Source organism: Rattus norvegicus, chromosome 1 (assembly GCF_036323735.1).
Source record: "Rattus norvegicus strain BN/NHsdMcwi chromosome 1, GRCr8, whole genome shotgun sequence".
Taxonomy (NCBI): domain Eukaryota; kingdom Metazoa; phylum Chordata; class Mammalia; order Rodentia; family Muridae; genus Rattus; species Rattus norvegicus.
The window spans coordinates 190,723,419-190,744,614 of NC_086019.1; the positions used below are offsets into that span (position 1 = coordinate 190,723,419).

The 21,196-nt window shown below is 49.5% G+C and overlaps 1 protein-coding gene across 3 annotated transcripts; it reads right to left on the reverse strand.

Moving 5' to 3' along the window:
• Window positions 1-2,710: 2,710 nt before the first annotated feature.
• Window positions 2,711-7,715, reverse strand: Coro1a (coronin 1A). 3 transcript variants are annotated; one of them, XM_017588709.3, is made up of 11 exons: window positions 7,583-7,715; window positions 5,885-6,104; window positions 4,947-5,069; window positions 4,728-4,857; window positions 4,462-4,646; window positions 4,248-4,367; window positions 3,952-4,056; window positions 3,701-3,846; window positions 3,560-3,617; window positions 3,226-3,441; window positions 2,711-2,925 (listed from the first exon to the last, which is right to left on the reverse strand). In XM_017588709.3, the coding sequence occupies exons 2-11, from the start codon at window positions 6,080-6,082 to the stop codon at window positions 2,821-2,823; spliced, it is 1,386 nt and encodes a 461-aa protein (XP_017444198.1). In that variant the 5' UTR covers window positions 6,083-6,104; window positions 7,583-7,715; the 3' UTR covers window positions 2,711-2,820.
• Between the last annotated feature and the right edge of the window lie 13,481 nt (window positions 7,716-21,196).

Sequence of the window (21,196 nt, forward strand, 5' to 3'; positions counted from 1 at the left end):
GCCTTCATTGTCTATCCCTGTGGTCTCCACTGTCATCAAGATCAGCCTTCCAAAGGCAAGATAATCCTGCTCTGCCAGCCCTCGGGACTAGAAACCCTGAGCATTTTCCACGTTCCCTCTCTGCAGGTTCCTAGAGGTAGCAAAGACAAGATACAGAGTTTCTGTCAGGCTGTCAGTCTCTTCACAGGCCTGCACTTGAGTGGGGGTAAGGACATGCTGGTGGGCACACTGATGGGCACAGTCCAGGTCCTGCATAAATAATTCTTCTCCACTGTGGAGCTGCGGTTTGGTCTTGCCTTTTAGGCAGGGTCCCCATGTGTTTTCCAGGCTGTTTGTAAATTCATGAGCTCAGATGGTTCTTTGGTTTAGTCTTTCATGCAGCCATGGGGACAGATGTCCTTCCTATGTTGTCAGGGCCTGTCCCTGCACTCAGTTTCTTCTGCTTCCACTTTCCCTTGCTTCCATCAAGGAGATTGGTCAAGCTGGAGATAGAGTAGTCAGTGCTCATGCCTTCTCCATCCCCTGCATCATTTTCTGAATATTTTCAGTTCCTCTGGAGAACTAGTGATTCAGTCTACACACGAGGACCCCAAAAGAGGACACAGGAAAGATGCAGAGAGTAGCCTATCCTGTATCCCCAGAGGACTGACCCCTTCAGTCCCCAATGATGGCCCTCCTCCTGTTTATAGGGAGAAGGGACTTGCCCAAGATCACATACCCTGTCAGGGTGAAACACAAGTGGGCAGGCAGGCGTGCTTGTATGCCATTCTCTGTATGAGGTCCATGATGTGCTGAAGAAAGGGCTGGGCGTGGGCTCCTGGGTGTTCTCTGCGTTGTATGAATTGAGCCATGTGCCCTCTAGAACTGCTCTGTTCATCCCAGCTCTCGAGTCTCCCACCAGTTGGGCACCAAAAGCCGCTGTCTCATATTGAGAATACTTCAAAAGCATGCATTCATATAGCTAGCTGACAGTGCTTACCTAGCATCCATGAAGCCCTAGGTTCAGTCTTCAGTACCCTATAAACCAGGGATTGGGACACGCACCTAGAATAGGACTTGAAAGGTAGAGGCAGAAGTATTGAGTGTTCAAGACCATCCTAGACAATGTGAAACGGTCACAACACACGAAAACAAACCCCGTACTCCTATAGATAGGGTTTAAGAGATCTGTTCCTTCCTGGCTTCCTCAGAGGCCAGGTCCTCTGAAACCCACAGGCAATTCTCTGAGGCAGCAGAATGCTGTGAATGAAGGGGTTGGGAGTGGGGCACTTATGGTTCCAGAACAGCCCTTTAGCCAACCATTACCCTGCTCCTTGTTTCAGTGCAGGGTCAGACTGTTTCCTTTCTGTCTTTATGGGACATAGTCTGTTTTTGTCAAGTTTTTTTTTCTTAGTTTTTGTAGTTTGTTTTTTGAGAGGAACTCTATGTAGCCCCGACTGCCCCGGAACACAGAGATCTGCCTGCCTCTGCTTCCAGAATGCTGAGACTAAAAGCAGTGTGGGTGTTGGGATCTGAACTCTAGTCCTCTGAAAGGGCAGCAAGTCCTCTTAACTGCTGTGCTACGTCTCCAGCCCAAGACTTACTTTTACTTGTGTGTACGTGTGAGTGTATTTGCATGCAGGCGTATGCATGCCTGTACACATGCGTGGAGGCTGGAAGAGTGTCTGTCAGGTGTCTGTCTTCTGTCATTTTCTACTTAGTGCTTTGAGGTAGGCTCTCTCTGAACCCGTGTTTGCATCTTCTTTAGGCTAGAAACCAGCCAGCCCCAGCAATCCTGTTTTACCCGAATCAGAGCTTGGGTTGCACGTGCTTTCTCAAGCTTACCCAGCTTGTGATGAGGGTGCTGGGATCTGAGTTCTAGTCCTTACGACTGCAAGGGAAACACTAAACCACTAAGTCATCCTCCCACCTCCTGTTTTTGGCTATTGTTTATTTCATTACAGTTGTTCTTGAGACCTGGTCTCTTCTAGGCTGGCTTTGAACTTCTGATCCTCCTGCCCTCGCCTCCCAGGGGCTGAGATTACACGTGGGGGGTACCACACTTGGTTTATGCAGAACCTGGTGCATGCTGCCAGCCAGGCCACACCCACACCCCATCTGGTTTTGAGTTGTTTGGTTTGAGGCAGTGTCTCACTTTATAAGCACTCTCAGTTGAGTTTCTGACTTGAACCCCACAGCAATCCTTGGTCTCCCGCATGCTCAGGTTGCATGAGTGAGTGGTGTCTGCTCAGAAGTCTTGTTATTTTTGTTCTTTGAGTCCGCGGCTTGAGAAGTGTCAGCGTGTGCTCGTTGGTTTCCCGACAAGCAAGTGTTGGCATGGCTGTCTGCAGGTTGTGCTGGTGTTGACCAGGAAATGCTAATTTGGGGTCAGGACTAGAGGCATAGCTAGAGTGATAGAAAGCTTACATGGCATATTAACAGCTTTGGTCCAGCACTACCAAAGAAAACACCAGGTTTTGGGGTGACTGACATTTTGGGGGCCCTAAGAGGGATCTGGATGGCTCAGACCTTCCACTCTGAGGCAGAGCGAGGAAGTGGAGAACAATTGTCCAGCCCCATCCAGCTCTATCGCAGCAGGCATCTTAGCAGGCAGGGCCCGCCCCTCTGCTACAGCGAGCATTTGGAAGTGACCCACAACCTGAATGGTGACCTTGCGTTCAGAGAACTATCAAGGGGAAGCCTTGGGGCTAGCCAGTTCACCAGTCAGAGGTACCAGAAAATAAAGCCGTTTTATTATTTTCGTCTTATCCACCATATGGCCTGAGGGTTGGGGTGGGAGCAGAGTAAATGGCTGGCCCCAGATGAAGGCTCTGGAGTCTTCTACTTGGCCTGAACAGTCTCCTCCAGCCTGTCCAGGCGCTCTTGAAGCTTTTGCACTATGGCGTTGAGATTCCTCACATCCTCCTCCAGCCGTGACACGGTGTCCTAAGAGACCCAGCCCTGCATTAGCCCAGCTTTTCTGTTCTTCCCTCCACTGGCGTCAGCTAACCTTTCCAACAGCCACAGGGCTTGGGCCCTTCTCTCCCAGCAGATGCTACTCGGATTACTGTCTCTAGGCTTGCAACCTGGTTTCTAAGGCCTCCTGGTCACTAGCTCCTTGCCCTCCAAGAATCTCCCGCTGTGCGGAGCTTGGGCACCTTTAAACATTAGACTCTTTCCCTATGAACCTTTGCCTGAGCCCAGCGTCCCGCCTTGCTCCCTCCCGCAGCTCCCCACCCGCCTTACCGAGCTAAGAGTGCTACTGGGCTCCGGTGTAGCTCTTCTGCGAGCACTGTCCAGGCCCCTGTTGACTCTTAGCTCCCTGCTCTTTGGGGGCACGTAGCCATCCTTGAGGGAAATGAGGAGGGGGCCAGCATCACGACCGCTCAGCCACTCCTCAGCTGTGAGGGCGGGGTCGGGTCCGGCAGTGGGTGGATACAGGTCCTCCTGGAACAGGTCCGACTGTGGGCGAGGCCAAGGCGGGTCATGAGAGTGTTTACGTTCCTGCCCCACCCTACAAGCCCCCCCCCCCGTGGTCATTTCCGGTCCCAGCACCCTGGGAGGAGCGCAGGAGTATCACCTTTCTAGGCACTGTCATGGCAATAGGCTCACATTTCCGCTCATGAAGCTTATAGAATCTGTGGAAACAGGAAGGTGAGCATCATTATTCAGTGTGACCGTTTGGGTACTGAAGGTCTGATTAGGATTAGGGGTCAGTCACCTGGCAATCTCGCACTTATTCACTTCCAGGCCACGTTTGGGCATGTAGCCCATACCACGTTGAGACTCCTTGGAACTGAACATGGAAAGATAATGCAGGAACGGAGCCTCAGACGTGATCTCAAAATACCGGATAGAGCTGTCACCCTGGAGGTGTGGGCAAGAGAGTCAGTACCAGTACAGGGCACCCGACTTCGTTCACCACGCCACCTTCCCACGTCCCTTGCCCCCCAGCCCTCCTGACTGAGTCACCTTGCCACAGAGGTAGACGATGTTGGTATCAGGGTCAAAAAAAGGTAGCAGGACTCCACTGCTTGTGTCCAGCTCCTGCAGGGACAGTGGCTCCTCCAGGTGCTTCTGTAGAGACAGGTGGTGATGGCAACAGGCTGGGCCATGTCAGGTCCTTACCGGACAATTACCAGCTAAGGGCCCTCAGACTAAGCATAGAAACTCCCCATCTCACAGGTAAACCGAGGCCATGGTCATATGGTAGGGCAAGCCTCTAGCCTTGACTCCCAGCCTGCAGGGCCCTGTATCTCAGTACTCACTGTGTCCCACAGCGCCACCTGCCGCTCACTCATGCGACTGAACCCCGTGGTTAGAATCTTCCCTTCTGACACAAACACAGCATGCACTGGCCGAGTTCCCTCATGAGGACGCTCCTTCTCCTGAGAGGAGAGAGATGTGGTAGGTCAGCTTCTCAGACCCCACGTGGGTGCAGGAAGAGCAACATCCGAAGGTTTAGGTTTCACGGCAACTTACAGCCACAACAGTGCCTTTGCGAGGCTCGATGACGCGAACACGCTTGTCACGGCAGGAGGTACAGATGAGAGCACCATCCCGGCTCCAATCCACACTGTAGATTGTGTCCGGGTGCACATCCGGGCCCAGCGTCAGCACGGCTGCCCCAGTGCCCACATCCCACACCAGGATCACATTGTCACAACCTGCACAATCGTCCAACATTGAATGATGAGCCTTTGCCCTCTATCAAGTCTCCTAGCCCTCCCCTCCTCACCCTATGGCACCTGCGCTGAGCAGTACATTCTGGGCTGTGGGGTGCCAGGCCACGATGCCAACCCGCTTGGTGTGGCCCTCCAAGGTGACAACAGGCTCCCGCAAGGGCAGCACCAGGCCCCCATCCGGGATCTCCCACACCTGCAGAAAGGGGCAAGTGAGTCTCTGGGGCTTCAACACCAGGTTCTTCCTGGAGACCCCTTCAAACCCACATTCCTAACAAGACTTACCATAACTGTGCAGTCCTCAGAGCCACTGGCAATGACGTTGTCATTGTGTGGACACCAGGCGATGTCTAGCACAGGGGCAGTGTGGCCGCACACCAGGGGCACATTCTTGTCTACTCGTCCAGTCTAGGGGGCACAACATGGCTTCTGATGGAGACAGTTGACCTCCAAACCCAATCCAACCTCCCCACACCCCTGCAAGGGAAGGTTGTGGGGTCCCTGGGAGCACTGAGGTGGGGAGGACTTGGCTCTGTCCTAGTCCCGGGAAGGCTAGCACCAAATTGCATGAGACTCTGGCCCTCTCTCTCAGTGTCATCTGTGGGTACCATGGACTCAGAGTGAGCACGGGTTGGGGTCCCCAAGAGGAGAGTGTGAGTAAGGGGGCTATAGGATGTGTTCTACAGATAGGGTCCTGGAGGTCTGTCCTGATGCTTCTAGACAGCAGCAGAGGTTTGGAAATGGCCTCTTCCGAGGGCCAACTGCTTCCTGTGTAAGGAGCTTCGCAGGGTGCAGGCACAGCTTCAGCCCGACAACCACTTCCTCTTCTCTTTTGCTTCCATCGGCCCTTTTAAGGTAACAACTTGGGGCCTATCTCCCCTTCCTGTTTCACCCCCTGACGAGTCCAGGAGTGAACTGGGGCTGAAGGGCAGCAGGCTCAGAGGGGAGGGAAAGGTTTTTGCCTCAACTCCACCCGTGAGCCAGGACTCACACTTGAGGAGTCCCCAAAGTCCTCGCCAGACCTGGAGTCTCATTCCTGAGAACACTAGAGCATCCTTATCCTGAGCAGAAAGCCCCAAGCCAAGACTTAAGTAGCAAGTGGCCCTGTCACGTCTTACAGATATCAGCCCAGGACCTGGGGTTCTGTGGGGTCACCTACTCAGGACCCCACGGTCTCAATGGACAGCAGAATCATGAGGAGCACTGCGGTTCCAGAAGCTCACCTTGCCTAGGGGTAGCACCAGGAAGGCCCCTCCCCCACTGGCCTCACAGATCAGAGCCATGAACTTGGGGTTGACAGCGCAGAAGCCACTGTCCCAAGTGGTTTGTGAGACGCGCACATCCTCATAGCACTGGTCAGCTTTGGCTGGCTGTCCAAACACGTGGCGGAATTTGCTGGAGCGAACCACCTGCCGGCTCATCCTGAAGGACACAGATTGTAAACTTTCCTTTGGGTCAATTCCAGCCCTACATTGTCATCCCCAGAGCAACCCTTGGCCTGGCTTCGAGGGCTCCAGCATCTTGTTTGAGGCACCCTGACCTACTACTCACCATGACTGACAACTCACTTACCTCCCTGCTTACCCTCCCCAGTTTTTCTTCTGTCAAACTCCCAGGCACTTCAAGCCACACCCTCAATCCTGCACCACCAGCCCCTACAATAGCCTGATATGGTGTGGCTCCAAGGGTCTGGTTCTTGACTGAGACACAGTGCCTCCTTCCTAGTGGTCCAGGCACGCTGGAGGTGGGTTCCCTCCTATTGACCTCTTCTAGATCCTACATCCCTCACGCCCACACAGAGCTTCCTAAAGGCAGGGCAGGGCTTCTCCCTGGCCTTCCAGCTCAGGGATTGCACACAGACGGATGCATGCCAGCTTGCCTAGGAAGGAATGAGGTAGCAGGATGGCTTCCCCAGGTTTCTGGCTACAAGCAGCAGCAATGGCTTGGGTCCCAGCATCCCAGACCTCGGCTCCTAACCTCCGCTCAGAAAAAGCAGATGTTCTGAGCCATCGCTGCTTCCATTAAGCTGCACTCAGGAGAGGCCCACCCTGACATCCCTGAGGTCCGCTAAGATGGTTACCCACTGTGGCTAGGCAGCCAGCCAGGGCCGCCCAGGAGCGGCCCCTATCCTTGTGTTCCAGAGCTCCGTCCTCGTGCCCAATCCCTCCACCTTCCTGCTCAGTGGAGGAACCTCGGCTGCCCTGTGGAAGGCATCCTGCCCGGAGCCTCTATCCATCTCCCCAGCCTCACCCATCTGCTCTGCCTTAATGGGGAGCCCCTTCTAGTTGGGACTCCAGTCCTCACACACCATGGTATCCCCAAAGGAGGCTCCCAGGTCTATAAAAAAAAGCAGGTGAAGTGCCAGAGTGAAGTCTCCAAGACAAGAAGGGGACACAGGCCACCAGTGAGCAGTCTGGACTAGGGAGAAGGATAGCCCAATCCAGAGGTGGGGGCTGAAAGATGTGCCCCACCCGGCCTCCTCCCCCACCCAGGTACCAAGCCCGGAAACCACGGAAAGGGGAACTTAGTCTTGTTTTGCACTCAACCCCTTCCTGTCTCAAAGCTCAGGGCAGCTACTTGTCTCACCCCACCCTGCCCTCCTCGAAGCTCCCTCCCGGGGGCATAGGTTCGGAGTCCAGCTACGGCCGCTCCCAGGAGCCCACCTCCATCTTGGTCACGATGGTCCTTCTCCCTCACCTTGGAGCAATCTGGGACCTACTTGCCCCTTTGCACTCCCTAGTCCTCGGTCCTCCTGGCGGGGCTCACAAACCGGCTCTCTGTCCCCAATCTGGTGGCCCTGACAGCTCGCCCGCCCCCACAGTCCCACAGTCCTGCCCCCACACCGGCGCTGGCCCCACAGGTGGCCCATGGCAGCGTGGCCGGGCCCTTGTGACCAGCCCTCCCCCGGCGCCCAGCCTCACCTGCTGCGGAGAGCTGAGCGTGACCCCTCCCAAGTGGAGGAGGCAGGAGAGAAGGATGGAGGAGCCGCAGGCTGGCCACCGAGGATGCTCTGTCAAGACAATGAATGAGCAGCGGCCGTGCGCCGGCCTCCTCTGGGTGGCAGCGCCCCTTTGGGCGGAGCTCATGGAGGCCCGGCCCTTCGCTCTGGGGCGGCAAAGCTGGGACCCGCTCCCATGCTGTCAGCTCCAACCCCCGAACAGATGCTGACGCGAATCAACTCTTCTTTTAATGTCAAAACGCAAAAAATATCCGTTCCTTCATCCCTCCCCCAGCCGCCCGCAGCCTCCTCGAGGTCCTTTCCCTGGCACCCGAGAAAGCGCCAGAAGGGCTACAACCAGCTTGAGAGCCTTCTCTGCGACAGGAAGGATCTCTCTTGTCGATGACCCAGATGGATTTCTGGGATGCCTTAGGGGGGGTTCATTTCTCCTTTCTAGGGGTTCAGGGCTTCAGCGGGGATGCCGTTGACCTCTGCTTCACGGGGTTGAGGCCCGGAAGAAGTAGAATAACTGGGCATTATGGAGCACCTGTTTTGTGCTGGGGCTGAGGAGGGAAGTGAGTCGTGCTCCCGCCACTAGAGAGCCCTCAGGCCTGTGGCAAGTGGAGTGGGGAGTATGTCTGCCACAGTTTAAAGGCCACTGAGTACACGCAGAAGTCTGATACCACACGCAGAAGTGCTCTTAACCATTCCTGTCCCTTAGGGGGTGGTGGGTTGTCAGGGCAAGAAAGGCCTTTGCTGGAACCTTGTGACTCCTGGTGGTCACTCAGATGACTTGGACAGGTTAATTTAATCTCAGCCCTAACTCCCCCTCTCTAACAGTCTTACCTGCCTCAATGTGGAGACGTTCACTCCAAAAATAGCTGGATGCACATCTACAGAGCGTCAGGCGATAACTAATGTTGGATCTTACAGCCAATGTGGTGGCCCACACCTATGAATCCATTACTGGGGAGGCAGAGGCCTAAGGATCACAGTGAAGCCGAGGCCAGCCTGGTCCACATAAAAGTTCCAGGCCTGGCTACATAGTGAGACCCTGTTTCAAAAACCTAAAAGATGTTGGTCCCTTTCATAATTGTCATTTACCAAAGCTTTGGGCTATCCTGGGAAGAAGAGGGAAATAGCAGATGTGGCTTTGGAGAAGGGCAGGAGCTGAGGCTCGGTGACAGCAAAGCTCAAAGACACAGGTGTGCTGATAGTCATCTGTGCTCAGGAAACTGAGGCAGGAGCCCTCACAGCCTGGGCTACACAGCAAGACCCTGTCAGAGGAAACCGTTCTTCCAGGTAGAAGTAGTCCAAAGGAACAAAAGGGGCCTGACTCCAATCGTACCGATTAGCTGTGTGATCTTGACCAAGAGGCCCCTCCTCTCCAAGCCTCAGTTTCTGTAGGAGAGGAACAAGGCGCCCTGCCCACCTCACAGCTGTCTGGGCTCAAATGAAGCATTTGACTGTTCTGTAGCCTGCAGTGTTCTATAGTTACTCAACAGGGTTGGATTGTGCCTGAGGCTCTGTGATCGTGGCCAGGGACTCGGCAGTCTGCAGCTAAAGTGCTAACAGTACTGGGCTGAGAATGCAGCTCAGCTGGCAGAATTCGTGCACAGCCTGAGGAAGGCCTGATCTCCAGCATCACATAAACTAGGCACCAGGCTCGAGAGGTGGCTCCATGGGTAAGAGCACTCGCTGTTCTTGCAGAGGACCAGGGTTTAGTTCCCAGCATCCGCCTGGTGGCTTACAACCATCTGTAGGCATGCGTTTGATACACATACATACAGGCATGTAAAACAGTCATACGTACTGCCTCAGTCACTGTTCTGTTGCTGTGAAGAGACGCCATGACCACGACAAGTCTTATAAAAGGAAGAATTCAACTAGGAACTTGCTTATGGCTTTAGAGGGTTAGTCCGTGATCATCATGGTGGGAAGCAGAAAGGCGTGGTTTTGGAACAGTAGCTGAGAGCTTTACACTCTGATCCACAGTCAGGAAGAGAGGTAGATAGACAGACAGACAGACAGACAGACAGGGCCTGGTGTGGACTTTTTTTTTTTTCTTTTCTTTTTTTTCTTTTTTTTTTTTTCCGGAGCTGGGGACCGAACCCAGGGCCTTGCGCTTGCTAGGCAAGCGCTCTACCACTGAGCTAAATCCCCAGCCCCTTGGTGTGGACTTTTGAAATAACAAAGCCTACTCTCACAGACACGTTTCCTCCAATATGGAGGTATCTATTCCAACACATTAACCCCCAGCGGTTCACCAACTGAGAACTAGGCATTCAAGCGTGCGAGCCTCTGGTGGCCATCCTTACTCAAACCACCACAGACGTAAAATAATAAACCGTGAGGTGGCAGCACGAGCCTTTAACCCCAGCACTTGGGAGGTGGAGGCAGGGAGATCTCTGATTATGAGGCCAGCCTGGTCTACAGAGTGAGTTCCAAGAGTTATGCAGAGAAACTCTGTCTCAGAAAAATAAGTTAAAAACCTAGAAACAAAGCCAGGTAAGATGGTGATTGCCTATAATCTCAACCCTTGGACAGAAGAGGTAGGAGGCTCAGGAATTCAAGATCATTCTTAGCTCCATTAAGGAGCTCAAGGCTAGTTGGTGCTGTATGAGATTCTGTCTTAACCCTTTCCTGCAGATAATAATAGCTGATGTTTATTGTGCAGCTTCTATATACCAGTTTTGAACATTATAGATTTACACGCTCACTGGGTATGCTGGTACATACCCACAATTCCAGAACTCTGGAGGCTGAGGCAGGTCACCAGCCTGGGCTACACAGCAAGACCCTATCTCAAACACAAGCAAACAAAAAGTACCATATTTACTTAATCCTAAAAACACCTTCCACCCCGAGGGTGGCTACTGCTTGGTGGTTCTCTCCCTTTGGCCGGAAGTATATACACCACCTTCAGCACCGGAGGGCCTAGTACTCACACTCAGACAGAGAACTTGGTGAAACCCGCCTTCAGGAGCAGTGAAGCTAGCAAGAGATAGCTAGGCAGTCAGACGCTGCTCTTAGATGCAGGCAGAGTCTGCAGTATGGGAAGGGGAAGATAATATGAAGACAGGAAGCTGTTGTAGAGGACAGACACAGAAACTAGTGGGAGGGACTTCTCCAAGGCAGATGTCTACAGAACACAAGAATGAGTGTTAGCTCAGTGACGGGTGGGTCTAGCTTGTCACTAACATGGATGTGTGTGTGTGTGTGTGTGTGTGTGTGTGTGTGTGTGTGTGTGTATGTACATCTGTGTATATGTGTATTGGAGACCAAATTCAGGATCTCAAGCATGCTAGGCAAGCATTCTGCCACCAGGCTATCCCCTGAGTCCTCCTCTGTGACGTCACTTTGGTTTTCTTTCAGAGATGTAGCATTCCATCAGACCATCTGGGATCCTGCTTGTGACCATGCTTCTCTGTCTAATGAACCCCCTTTCTGTCTAGCGAACCCCCTTCCCCTGGCTTAGCTCTGGGAAGATCACTGATTCAATCTGTGCTGTGAGAAAGAGACACATCTTGGAGCTGTGTGAGGTGGGAAAAGCCCTCTTTGCCCCAAATATGAAAACACAACCCTAGGAGAGGGCATTTATCACCATGTAGGAAAAAACTACTCAGAATAGCCCATGGAGAGAGCTGCAGAAGCAAGATACAAAGACAGATTCTGTGCATCATTGGAGGGTCTGGATCAAGCTGTGCCAGAAGCACTGTATAGTGACATATAAGTTAGTAGAGCCCCCCACGCCCGCCTAAACTAGTAAATTTGAGTTACAACTGGTCTAGCTTCCCTGGAGAGAGACACAATCAGAGACCCAAGCACTCAAATATGCACAGTAAAGACAGACCGAAATACAGGAAGTCCAAAGTCCTGCGGGAGATTCTCAAGGTTTTCTCTAGTCTGTCTGCCTCTAAAGAGGTTGTGGGACATGACAGTGACCAACGATCTGGAAAGACCTAGCTACTGTTTCCTGCGGCTCCTCACCAAGCAACATTGACTTGCCTACAGAGTACATAACTCACTGATTTTATGGAGTAGGAAGACAAACGCAGGGCATGAAACGTCTATGTGGCTCTCTCCTTCACGTGAAACCAACCTGCCAGACAACAGAGGCAGTTGAGAGGACAGTGGAGGGACAGAGGAGAACAGGACACACCCGAGGACTGTATTCCAGACCCACCCCAGAGCCGGGCTTTCTGGGAAAGGGGCAGGCTGTCCTTGAAGAAGAGACATCCCACTTCTGTGAAACATCAAATTACCTGCCTCAGTTACTGTTCTATTGCTTTGATAAGACACCAGCCAAGGCAACTTACAAAAGAAAGTGTTTAATTGGGCCTACAGTTTCAGAGGGTTAGAGTCCATGGTGGCAAAAACAACCTGCGTTCGTACCCAGCTATGAAGCTGAGAAAGAGGGCACTGGGAACTGCAGAAATGCTTTGGGAAAAAAAGCTGATCCCGGTGACACACCTCCTAATCTTTCCCAAACAGACCCATCAATTGGGAACCAAGAATTCAAAACTAGGGGTTCATGCTCATCCAAACCACCACAGACAGTTAGGAGAGCAGTTAAAGTTGGAGTAAGATAACCCGTGTTCTGGGCTGGAGGGAGGGCTCAGTGGTTGCAAGCGTTTGCTGCTTTTGCATAGGACCCAGGTTTATTTCTCAGTACCACAGAGTGGCTCACAACTGCCTTTAACTCCAATTGCAAGCTAGGCTCGGTGGAGCGCTCCATTAATCCCAGCACTCGGGAGACAGATGCAGGCAGATCTCTGTGAATTTGAGGCCGGCCTGCTCTGTGTGGTGAGTTCCAGGACACCAGGGCTACGTAAGGAGATAAAACAAAACAAAAGAGGAGGAAACTCCAGTTCCAGGGGATCCAACCCCGTCTTCTGGTCTCCACAGACACTGCGCACATGTAGCTCACAGACATGCGTGCAGGCAGGACACCCACATGCATAAAATAAAAATAAATGCCATTATACAAACAGCCTGTGCTTGTTTCGGCCAGGGTTACCAAGGAAATGTGAGAATATCTAGCAAACTGTTGCCATTGACACAACCCTTCTTTGTGAATTTCTTGTTACTCAATAGATTGTGACACTGTGGGAAGACGCAGACCTCTTCCTCCACCCCTCCTCCTCTTGTTCTTTTTGTGACAGTATCTCACCGTATAACTCTGGTTGGACTAGAACTCATTATATAGACCTGGCTGGCCTCAAACTTACAAAGATCTACCTACCTACCTCTGCCTCCCAAGGGAAAGTGTACACCACCATGCAGTCTATCGATGTTCCTGTGCTCATTCCAAACAGAGTTGTTTAATAGTCCTGTAAGATGGTTCAGTGGGTAAAGACATTTGGCTGCCCAGCCTGACCATCTTGCTTAGTCCCTGGAACCCACATGGTAGCAAGATAGAACTGATTACTAAAAATTCTCCTCTAACCTCTCTACACACAGTGTGGTACATACAACACACAGACACACACAGACACACACACACACACACACACACAGAGAGAGAGAGAGACAGAGACAGAGACAGAGACAGAGACAGAGAACAAACTTAAAAACAGGTTAAGCAGATAGGCTAGGAACCCCAGCATCGAGGAACAGAAACAAGAAAAGTTTAAGGCCAGCCTGAACTACACAGGAAGGACCTGTCAAAAGAAAGGAAGGAAGGAAGGGGGAGAGAGAGAGAGAGAAAGAGAGAGAGAGAGAGAGAAAGAGAGAGAGAGAGAGAGAGAGAGAGAGAGAGAGAGAGAGAGAGAGAGGAGGCACAGTAAGTGTCAGGTGTCAGGAGAAGCTGCAGCATGGAACCACTTCCCACCCCGTCAACCCCTGCTCACAACCAAGCTTCGTGACTGGCCAGTTTCTGCTTGGCCTTCACTTCCTCATTACCTCCTTTCTTGAGGCTTCTGTGTCTGCTATGCCACACAGACACCTCCTGGACAAGACCAATAGTAATCCTGTGACCGTATTATTAAATGCTTCTTTTTGGTTATCTAATACTCTAACCTATTTAGAATCATTTTTGTTCGGATTTTACTTCAGGTGTTGATAGCAAAGTTTTGTAGACTTTATAAACAAATCATTCTTATTCTTTCCCACAGTTTGTTTTATTTGGAACTTCCTATGTGTCTAAATCCAGATCTAAAGTTGAGAATAAATCATCTGTAAATTAAAAAAAAAAAACAGGGAAAAGAAACATTGTAGCCCATGGGTTCTTTCTTCCACCCTTCTCCACTCCCTTTCTTCCACCTTTTTCAACCCCCAAACACAGATAGGAGAGAGAAAAGGTTAGAGAGCAAAGGAAAGAGATCCCAGCATAAAGTTAGGAGTCAGAAAGGGGGCAATGCTATCGCTAGACTACGTCCTGATGATTGGGGATGTTGAGTTCCTTAGGTCAAGGTTGATCTTTGCTGTCGGGATTTCTAATTATTATTTCCTCCTCCTGCTCCTCTTCTTCCTTCTCTGCACACGACTACTTAACAAGCTGTGGCAAGCAGCAATCAATAATCAACATCCCACCCTGCCTCCTGGGGATGTGTATACCCTCTGAGAAGTCCCCAGAATTCCAAATGTCACACAGTCGTAGAAACTATCTGCAGCTGGCAAAACCATGCTTCAGCTAGAGCACGAGGCAAATCACAGTCAGCTGCTGTGAAGCAGCCCCATGTCCCACACCTGGGATTAATCAAAATCATATTCTTATATTTCTGCGGTTTTTTAAAAATTTCTTTTATTTATATGAGTACACTGTAGCTGTCTTCAGACACACCAGAAGAGATCATCAGATCCCATTACAGATGGTTGTGAGCCACCATGTGGTTGCTGAGAATTGAACTCAGGACCTCTGAGTCATCTGTCCAGCCCTATTTTTGTGTTTTTTAAGGAAACTAAAATTCCAAAATTCTCACTACAAAGCACCTCTTTTTCTCTGTGGTTCATGGGACAAAACTCAGGGCCTGGGCATGCTGGGCAGTTGCTCCACAGAGCCATCCCTCCAGCCCCTCCAGTGTCTTCCTTCACTTGATACCATATGCCAAGCCTCTACCCTTTCTTATGGTAACAGCAGCATCCCACATTATTTCATATATACCTGTAGCCTCAATCACCATCTGGAGTTGGCAATCTGCACCCTGTATCTATGGCTCAAACCCCTGCCCCTGAACCTGTGGCTCTGACGTGTATGACCTAGTAACTCCTCAGGGTGCTGCCACCATGGGGAGAAGGAGTTCTTGGCCTTGAGTCTTTCCCTTTCTCACCATCTCACAGAGGCTGTCTGACTCAGTTCTTATTCTGTTGCGCTAGGCCCTGACCATACTGTTGGCCGTCTCGCCTTCTGAATCCACTGAGCATTTCTTTCTCCCACAGCCCACTTAGAATGTTGCTAGCACTGCTTCCTAAAAGGCAAATCTAATCACAGCAGCGTCTGGTTGTTTCTTCCTTTTTTGTTTTCAGATATGTCTCTCTACCTGGAGCCTAGACAGACTTCAGATTCATGATCCCCCTGCCTCTGCCTCCCAAGTTCTACTGCAGGTATATGCTATCATGCCCAATTTATCACGTATGCCTGCGTTGGAAAACTCTGTCATGCTAATAAGTTGGGTTGTGCTCCTGCTTTGAGCATAATATTTTCACAATGTATTCATTTCTTATATTCAAAGTACTCTTCAATGACATCCCAGGTCTGAATTTTTTTTTTTTTTGGTCTTTTTTTTCCCCCCCGGAGCTGGGGACTGAACCCAGGGCCTTGCGTTTGCTAGTCAAGCGCTCTACCACTGAGCTAAATCCCCAACCCCCCAGGCCTGAATTTTTTCCCCACATTCCTTAACCACTAGACAAGCTGCAATCAGTCACTGTACAGAGTTTTCCCTTTCTGTCAGTTCCACAGAGCCCTGCCAGTTCTCCTGGGTTCTACTTGTTTTCAGCCTTAATTAGGTTGACTTGGTGTCCACCACAAAGGGCCCCCACCAACCTGACAAGTATTGGCTTAGCACCATTGAGTGTAGGCACACCCAAGTGTGGACTTGGCACTTAAGGTTCTAGCAGCTTCGTGAATTCCACAACGGCTGAGGGCCTACTTCAACTCTTGTGAAGCAGAACTGATGGCCATGCCTGCCTCTGTCATGGCGCTGGGATGAGGAGTTATGGGTGCAACCAAGTTTCTGCCTCCTGGACTCCACAATGTCGGGGAAAAGTGAAAACAAAATAAATCTTGGAGAAAAAAAAATCTTTGTGGTTTTAGTGAAGTTCATCTTGTCTATTTTTAACTTCTGCTGTGCCCTGGGTGACATATGAGTGAAGCCACAGTCAATCCCAAGGCTGTAAAGACTCAGCCTTAAGATTTCTTTACTGCTTTAGCTTTTACATTTGGAATTTCATCTGCTCAGTTGGCTTTTGTATATGGCATAAAGTCACAACTCCAAATTTACTGTTTAATACACGTGTGTGTGTGTGTGTATGTGTGTGTGTATGTGTGTGTGAATGTATGTGTGTGAGTGTATGAGAGTATGTGAGAGTGTGACTGTGTGTGACTGTGTGTGACTGTGTGTGACTGTGTGACTGTGTGTGTGAGTGTGTGAGTGTGCATGAGTGTGTATGTGTGAGTGTGTGAGTGTGAGAGTGTGTATGAGTGTGTGTGTGAGTGTGTGTGAGTGTGTGAGAGTGTATGTGACTGTGAGTATGTGAGTGTGTGTGAGTGTGAGTGTGTATGAGTGTGTATGTGACTGTGTGTGAGTGTGAGTGTGTATGAGTGTGTGAGTGTGAGAGTGTGTATGAGTGTGTGTGAGTGTGTGTGAGTGTGTGAGAGTGTATGTGACTGTGTGTGAGTGTGTGAGTATGTGACTGTGTGTATGAGTGTGTATGAGTGTGTATGTGAGTGTGTGTGAGTGTGAGAGTGTGTATGTGAGTGTGTATGTGAGTGTGTGTGAGTGTGTGAGAGTATATGTGACTGTGTGTGTGTGAGTGTGTGTGTGTGTGTGTGTGTGTGTGTGTGCGTGCGTGCGTGTGTGTTGTCCATGAATACTCTATCTATTCAGAAGCTGTTCTGCTCTCCTCTGCATTGTCTCGGCATCCTTGTCCAAAATCTATTGACTAATTAGTACTGTGGATTTCTCCCTGAACACTCTATTCCAACCCATCAATCTGTGGAGATGTTTGTTTTGTTTTGGTATATTTGGTTTGGTTTGGTTTTGGTTTGGTTTGGTTTGGTTTGGTTTGGTTTTGAGATGAGTTCTTAGCAGTCCTGGGTGGCCTGAAACTCTCTATGTCAACCAAGCCCTGAACTCACAGATACCCACCTGCCCTCTGCTCCTGAGGGCTGGGATCCAAGGCGTGTATGACCAAGCCTAGCTTGTGGATACATTCTTAAGCCACCGAGTACTGGTCTCTGTGGCTTGGTAGTACATTTTAAAGAGGAGGAGAGTGAGTCTGTTAACTTGATTTCTTTGATGGCCCGGATGTGGCAGCTTACATCTGTAATCCCAGCCCTCAGGAAGCAGAGGCAAGGAGACAAAGGTTTTGAGGCCAGCCTGGGCTATAGAGGAAAGCCATATCTCAAAAAAAGGAGGAAGTGAGACTGAAGAGATGGTTCAGTGGTTAAGAACACTGGCTGCTCTTCCTGAGGACCTGAGTTTGTTTCCAAGTCCCTACATGGTAATTCATAACTGGAACACGAGTTCCATAGAATATGACACCCTCTCTTTTAGGTCTTTTAGAGCACTAGGCACACTGTTGGTGCACATACATGTGTGCAGACACCCATACACATAAGACACCGATACTTATTTAAAGGGAAGGAATGGGGAGGATAGGGGGAAGGAGGAGGAGGGGGAGGAGGAGGAGGGGGAGGAATTGGGGAAGAGATCTGTGGGAAAGCACTTGACAGTCAAGTATGAGGACCTGAGTTCAGATCTCTAGAACCTATGGAGGCGTAGCCAGCATCTGTAATCTCAGAGCTGATATAGCAGCATGGAGACACAGCAAGAGAATCCTGGCATATTCTGAGAGCAACAAGAGACAGCAGGGCAGAAGGTAGAGACTGGCACCCACGTTATCCTCTGACTTCTAGCTCCATGACACAACATAGAGCGAGCGTGCTTCCATATGTGTATACACATACATCATACACACCAGATTTATCTTTGCAAAAAAGAGTCTGACATGGGGACTATGGTAGCTGTTAAGGCCTAGGTAAAATATTAAGGCCTAAGTAACTGTTGCCTGTCTAGCCTGCCATTTTGTGCTGTTACTAATGTTATAAGGAGACTTTCTGACATGCTGTTACTGATGTTACCTAGGATGTTCTGTGTCTTGGAAGCTAATCACAACAGAAGTCAGTTAGACCTGCTTTGTGTAGTTAGCCACAGTAAGTGTGGACCCAAACCAACCTCCCAGCCACATTTCCTGCACCTGTGCATGAGCTTTTAGGGTATTTGCCTCTATAAGCTGCCCCTGGATGGACCACAAGGTAAGAGAGACGCAATCTCCTATTTAGAATAAAACTTTCATTTTAAATAGGGGTTGAATAACATTTAGGTTTCCAAAACTTTCCTGGGATCTGACATCCTACTTGGCAGAAAGAGACACATATGTGGGTAACTGATGTCCTGGTTGACAAGTTGAGACATGAATGTTAGACAAGTCCCATCCCAGTTGACAAGTTGAGACGTGAATGTTAGACAAGCCAGTCCCCTGCCAAAGTCGATTACCCCAATGAGAACAGGATACGTGTACAACAAAGACACGTTCCTAAGGAAATCTCCCTGTCCCTGAACCCTGACTAGTAACCTGGCACAGATGTTTGTGGATTTTAGCCTTATAGGATCTTGACTCTGGTGTCTCGGTTCAGCTCCAGAGTCTGGACTGTGGCCCTGATTGATTAGTCCTGGAGTGTGTGCTCCATAAACTGTCCCTGTCTGACTGAGATCGGCAGTGTTCATGTGGATTGTGAGGCGACTCCTCGACTCCAACATTAGCCGCTTACTGCTGCTGTGGTAAAGCACCGTGAGCAAAAGAAACTTATGAAAGGAAGAGTTTATTTTGGGTTATGGTTCCAGAGGGGTTAGACTTTATTGTGGCAGGGAGGCAGGCAGCAGGTATGGTGGGTTCACTCAGACTCGCAAAGCCCACCCCCAGTGATGCACTTCCGCAAGCAAGACTCCACCTCTCAAAGGCTCCACAGACTCCCTAAATAGCATCAACAACTGGGGACCAAGTGTCCAAATAGGGACATCCTCATTCAAACTACACACTGGCCCATGCAATTTTAGCCCCTAGAAGGGATGGATTCAAGGCTAGCCTGATCATCATAGAGAGTTTCCGGCCAACCAGGGCTACATAGTGAGATGTCATAAAATTAATCAAATCAAAGAAAGAAAGAAAGGAAGGAAGGAAGGAAGAAAAAAAGAAAAGATGAGGAAGAAAATAAAATAGGTTTGCTGTGTGTTAGTGAGATGGCTTCGTGTGTAAAAACACTTTTATGTGAGTCTGATAACCTGAGTTCAGTTCATAAAACCCTCACTGGAAGGAGATGGCTCTACAGTGGTCCAACCTCAAAGTTGTCTTTTGACTTTTCTCCTGTGTATTCCCCATCTCTCTGTCTCTGTCTCTCTCTCTCTCTCTCTCTCTTTTTTTTTTTTTTTGGTTCTTTTTTTCGGAGCTGGGGATCGAACCCAGGGCCTTGCGCTTCCTAGGCAAGCGCTCTACCACTGAGCTAAATCCCCAACCCCTCTCTCTGTCTCTCTTTCATACACACACACACACACAAACATACACTGAAAACTTTAAAAAATAGAAATTTAAAAGTTGTATTGAAATGATTAATTATTGCATATAATTGACTTTAAATTCTCTGACTTTGTGGTTTTTATTAATTAATCTTTTTTATTTCAAAATATATAGTATATCTTGGGTGTGGTGGCACATACCATTAATTTCATACTGAAGAGGTAGAGCAAGTAGGTTTCTGTGTATTCGAGGCCAGCTTGATCTACAGAGTGAGCTCTATGCTGGCAGGGGTAAATAGCGAGACCTTGCCTAAAAAAATGGAAGCATGTCAAGCAGTGGTGGTGCATGCCCTTCATCCCAGCACTCAGGAGGCAGAGGCAGGCAGAGCTCTGAGTTTGAGACCAGTCTGGGCTCCAGAGCAAGTTCCAGAACAGTCAGGGCAACAAAGAGAGACTCTGTATTGGAAAAAGGAAGGAAGGAAGGAAGGAAGGAAGGAAGGAAGGAAGGAAGGAAGGAAGGAAGGAAGGAAATTTAAAGATTTATTTATTTTATTTATATGAGTACACTGTAGCTGTTTTCAGACAGAAGAGGGCATCGGATCGCATTACAGATGGTTGTGAGCCAACATGTGGTTGCTGGGAATTGAACTCAAGACTCTGGAAGAACAAGCAGTGCTCTTTTTTTTTTTTTCTCTTTTCTCTTTTTCGGAGCTGCGGACCGAACCCAGGGCCTTGCGGTTGCTAGGCAAGCGCTCTACCACTGAGCTAAATCCCCAACCTACAAGCAGTGCTCTTAACCACTGAGCCATCTCTCCAGCCCAGGAAGAAAATTTAAAACGTGTGTGTAAACCAGGCAGTATTGAAACATGCCTTTAATCCCAGCACTCAGGAGGCAGAGGTAAACAGATATCTAAGTTTGAGGCCAACCTGGTCTACAGAGTAAGTTCCAGGATAGTCAGGGCTACACAGAGAAACCCTGTCTCAAAGAAAATTAAAATTAAATCTAAATTTAAAAAATAAAATATAAAATGTGTGTGCATACCTGTGTGTGTGTGTGTGTGTGTGTGTGTGTGTGTGTGTGTGTGTGTGTGAGAGAGAGAGAGAGAGAGAGAGAGAGAGAGAGAGAGAGAGAAACAGACAGACAGACAGAGAGGGGGTACCTTTTAAAAATGTAAACTAGGACTTAACTGCAAACACAGAATTATAGGCCAATCTCCAGGATGTTTTACCTCGCTTAATTGAAATGGTGTATCTACTGGATAGCTGCTTCTCAAACACCTGAAAACCAACATTATGGTTTCTGTTTCTGAGTGTAACCATTTGATGCCCCACAGTAGAACCCACAAGGTTTGTATGGTGTATCTGACAATACTTCACTAGACACAATGTTTTCTTTTTTTTTTTTCTTCTTTCTTTTTTCTTTTTTTCGGAGCTGGGGACCGAATCCAGGGCCTTGCGCTTGCTAGGCAAGGGCTCTACCACTGAGCTAAGTCCCCAACCCCGACACAATGTTTTCTTATTTCCCCTTCCCCCACCAAAAGAAAAATGTATCAATGTGGAAGCTGTTTTATGTTACAGTGTTTCCCATAGCATACCCTTTTGCCCACACTTATTTGCTTGCAAATGTTCATTGCAATAACTCTTTGTTCTGATGTGAGGCCTCTGGCTTTTGCTATGCTAACAATACTGGAGCCTCACTGGGACTCCTCTCTGATATCCTGTCATCACTGTGGGTCAAGGAGACCCTGTAGTTTTGGATCTGTAGGACTGGCTCCTTCATGCAGCAGTTAATTGATGGGATAGATGTTGAGGTGAGCCAGTTCAAAGTCCTGAATCTAGGCCTGAGAGGTATCTGAGCTGAT

Excerpts from the sequence above, each read along its gene's own strand:
- Coro1a (XM_017588709.3), bottom strand. The coding sequence starts at position 6,082 with ATGAGCCGGCAGGTGGTTCGCTCCAGCAAATTCCGCCACGTGTTTGGA. Across the intron at positions 5,070-5,884 it reads TGGTGCTACCCCTAGGCAAG|ACTGGACGAGTAGACAAGAA; the intron begins GTGAGCTTCTGG and ends TGTGCCCCCTAG. Across the intron at positions 4,057-4,247 it reads AGGTGGCGCTGTGGGACACA|AAGCACCTGGAGGAGCCACT; the intron begins GTGAGTACTGAG and ends CTGTCTCTACAG.